Source organism: Penaeus monodon, chromosome 13 (assembly GCF_015228065.2).
Source record: "Penaeus monodon isolate SGIC_2016 chromosome 13, NSTDA_Pmon_1, whole genome shotgun sequence".
In the NCBI taxonomy this organism is placed as follows: domain Eukaryota; kingdom Metazoa; phylum Arthropoda; class Malacostraca; order Decapoda; family Penaeidae; genus Penaeus; species Penaeus monodon.
Genome location: NC_051398.1, coordinates 9,539,049 through 9,541,548, shown reverse-complemented (window position 1 = coordinate 9,541,548; position 2,500 = coordinate 9,539,049). Strand labels below are relative to the sequence as shown.

Sequence of the window (2,500 nt, the reverse complement as noted above, 5' to 3'; positions counted from 1 at the left end):
TAATATGGTCAAATTAATGGGAAACTTCACTGTTTGGTTTCTTTAGATTAATTTTCCACATTTTCATTATGTTTTATACTAAAAAGGCAATAACATCAAAGGCAAGAAATGCACATCTGCAAAATATTTTCCAACACACTTTTGTCACAGGTTCAGAACCACTGATCTATATACTTATTACAATCATGAACTTAATCATACACATATATAATGCAAACACTCACACACACTCAATATTTAATTGAAAAACTATATTAAGGCAATTACCATTAGATATCCTTAAAAACCCTAAAGAATCATTTGGACTTTTAAAAGCTCAAATGTAGGTTACAGTTCCATGCTTAACAAACATACTGTTGTTTATCCCTTGCTCTGTATGCTCAAAATACATAGTATGATCCACTAACATCAAATATTCCATGAATAACACTGTATTATCACAGTCTGGAGGGATAAGATATGCCATGTATAGTCTTCTCTCTACTTCTATTCCAACCAGCCAGTTTCAGCTTTTGTGTGTATATATATATGAAAAAAAAGGCAAGTGGTGTGAATCTGGAAGTGGAAAGGACTGTACATGGTCAATGTGAAATAAACACTCGTATTACAATCCATTCAACTTTTATTTTCCAACACTCTCTCCATGACATACTCAAAATCATACTTCACATACCAGTGGTGTTAGAGCCTTCAATAAATTTTAATAAAAAAAAAACAGACATGAAACAAAGTTAAACTGCCATAAGTGGGATGCCAGAAGGAAAACAAATCTACAAAACATACAGTTATTTGTACAATATTAGTGATGTTAATATGTACATATATATACAGAAAAAAAATCTAACGAACCTATAAACAATGGGGTATGAAGTAAACCTACAAACCTTAAAGAAAGGATGAATATCTGGAGTAGCTGACCCGCTCTGTATTGAGGAATCTGACGCTCTGTTTGGTGGTCCCCCAATCAGCTTTCCGCCATAACTCTCGTTATCTGAACCAACTAGTCCTGGATTATCTGTTGAAGAGGGTATTTCATTTCATAACTTTCAATAGCTTTTTGTGATACCTTTTATCAATATGATCCAGTTATTTATTTTTTCGGAAGGTGAAATACATTCTTTAACATGATAAATAAAAAAAAAAAAAAATGCTAACAGACTTTGCGATAACACAACTTACCTGTTCCCCCTGAGTTTATGGTACCTATAGTTGTATTATGGTCTGTATCTACCCCTCCCCCGCCACCTTCTATAGAACTGTGGTCACGTGGCATTTTTTTCTGTTAAGGATAATTTCAGTATAGATTAGGCTTCATCTAATAATTGTTATCAATTTAATGAACATACTGAAAATAAGAGGTAGGAAAAACAACAGACACATATTTAAATCATTTTTCATAATCAAGGTATATAAATATGCAAGAAGATGAAGATAAATAAGCATACATATTGAAACTGGTACCTCACTTTTCAATAAAATTAGTTTGTGCATTGTGGGTTTTTCTGTTATGTGTGTGTGTGTGTGTGTGTGTGTGTGTGTGTGTGTGTGTGTGTGTGTGTGTGTGTGTGTGTGTGTGTGTGTGTGTGTGTGTGTGTGTGTGTGTGTGTATTAGACATATACATTATATATATAATATATATATATACATATGTATACACATACAAGCATATTTATACCTATACATACACACATATGTACATGTATGTGTGTATGTATGTATGTATGTATATATGTATATGTACATATACATATATATGTATATATACATGCATATATATACAGGTATACATATACAGACACATACATGCATAGGTATTTATACATACATACATATAAACATACTTATACATGCATATATATATACGTATACATATACACATATATACATATTTATATATACATCCATACATACTTCTGCCATAACTCTTTTTTTTTGCCAAACATCCTGTTAAGGACTAAAAGAGGAAAGTCAGAGCCACACTGATGCCAACAATTATGGAAGCATCCTGGGTCTGTCCCTGGCAGCTGCTTTTCTAGAAGCACCATATAAAAGTGAATCACTTTAGATAATAAGTAATCGGCTCACCTTATGATTCATGGTCAGCTCCCCAAGTTGGGAGCCATACGGCGCACAATATGAATGAGGTATAAAGCCTTCTTGCTGCCCATGCTCTGCTATAACATATACCCAATCATTCTCTTGATAAAGGACATTCACTACCTGAAAATGGTATTAAAGAAAATAAATAGCTATTAATGGCAAAGAACAGAGATATATTTCAAAGCATCAAAGAGAAATGACCAGAACAGGACAACAACAAATCTGGCAGAAACCATCAAAACTACACCATATATATTTTGTCAAGGTAAAACTTGAATTATATCCATGTGTGACATAAATTGCCTTGAAGGTGTACAAACTCTATCCTATTAACATATATTTGGTGGAGGTTTGTTGTTTCAGTCACTCTGGGAAGTCTTTTCATTATCTAACATTACT

The 2,500-nt window shown here is 32.8% G+C and overlaps 1 protein-coding gene across 3 annotated transcripts in view; it reads right to left on the bottom strand.

Annotated features, from left to right (window-relative positions):
- LOC119580110 (SH3 domain-containing protein Dlish-like) overlaps positions 1–2,500 on the bottom strand; it is a 17,829-nt gene that overhangs the window by 11,952 nt on the left and 3,377 nt on the right. For all 3 annotated transcript variants that reach the window (XM_037928038.1, XM_037928039.1, XM_037928040.1), the window contains exons 3-5: positions 2,087–2,221; positions 1,180–1,279; positions 885–1,015 (exon numbers count right to left, since the gene is read on the bottom strand). In XM_037928038.1, coding sequence (XP_037783966.1) covers positions 885–1,015; positions 1,180–1,279; positions 2,087–2,221 — 366 coding nt within the window. The remainder of the gene's footprint in view (positions 1–884; positions 1,016–1,179; positions 1,280–2,086; positions 2,222–2,500) is intronic.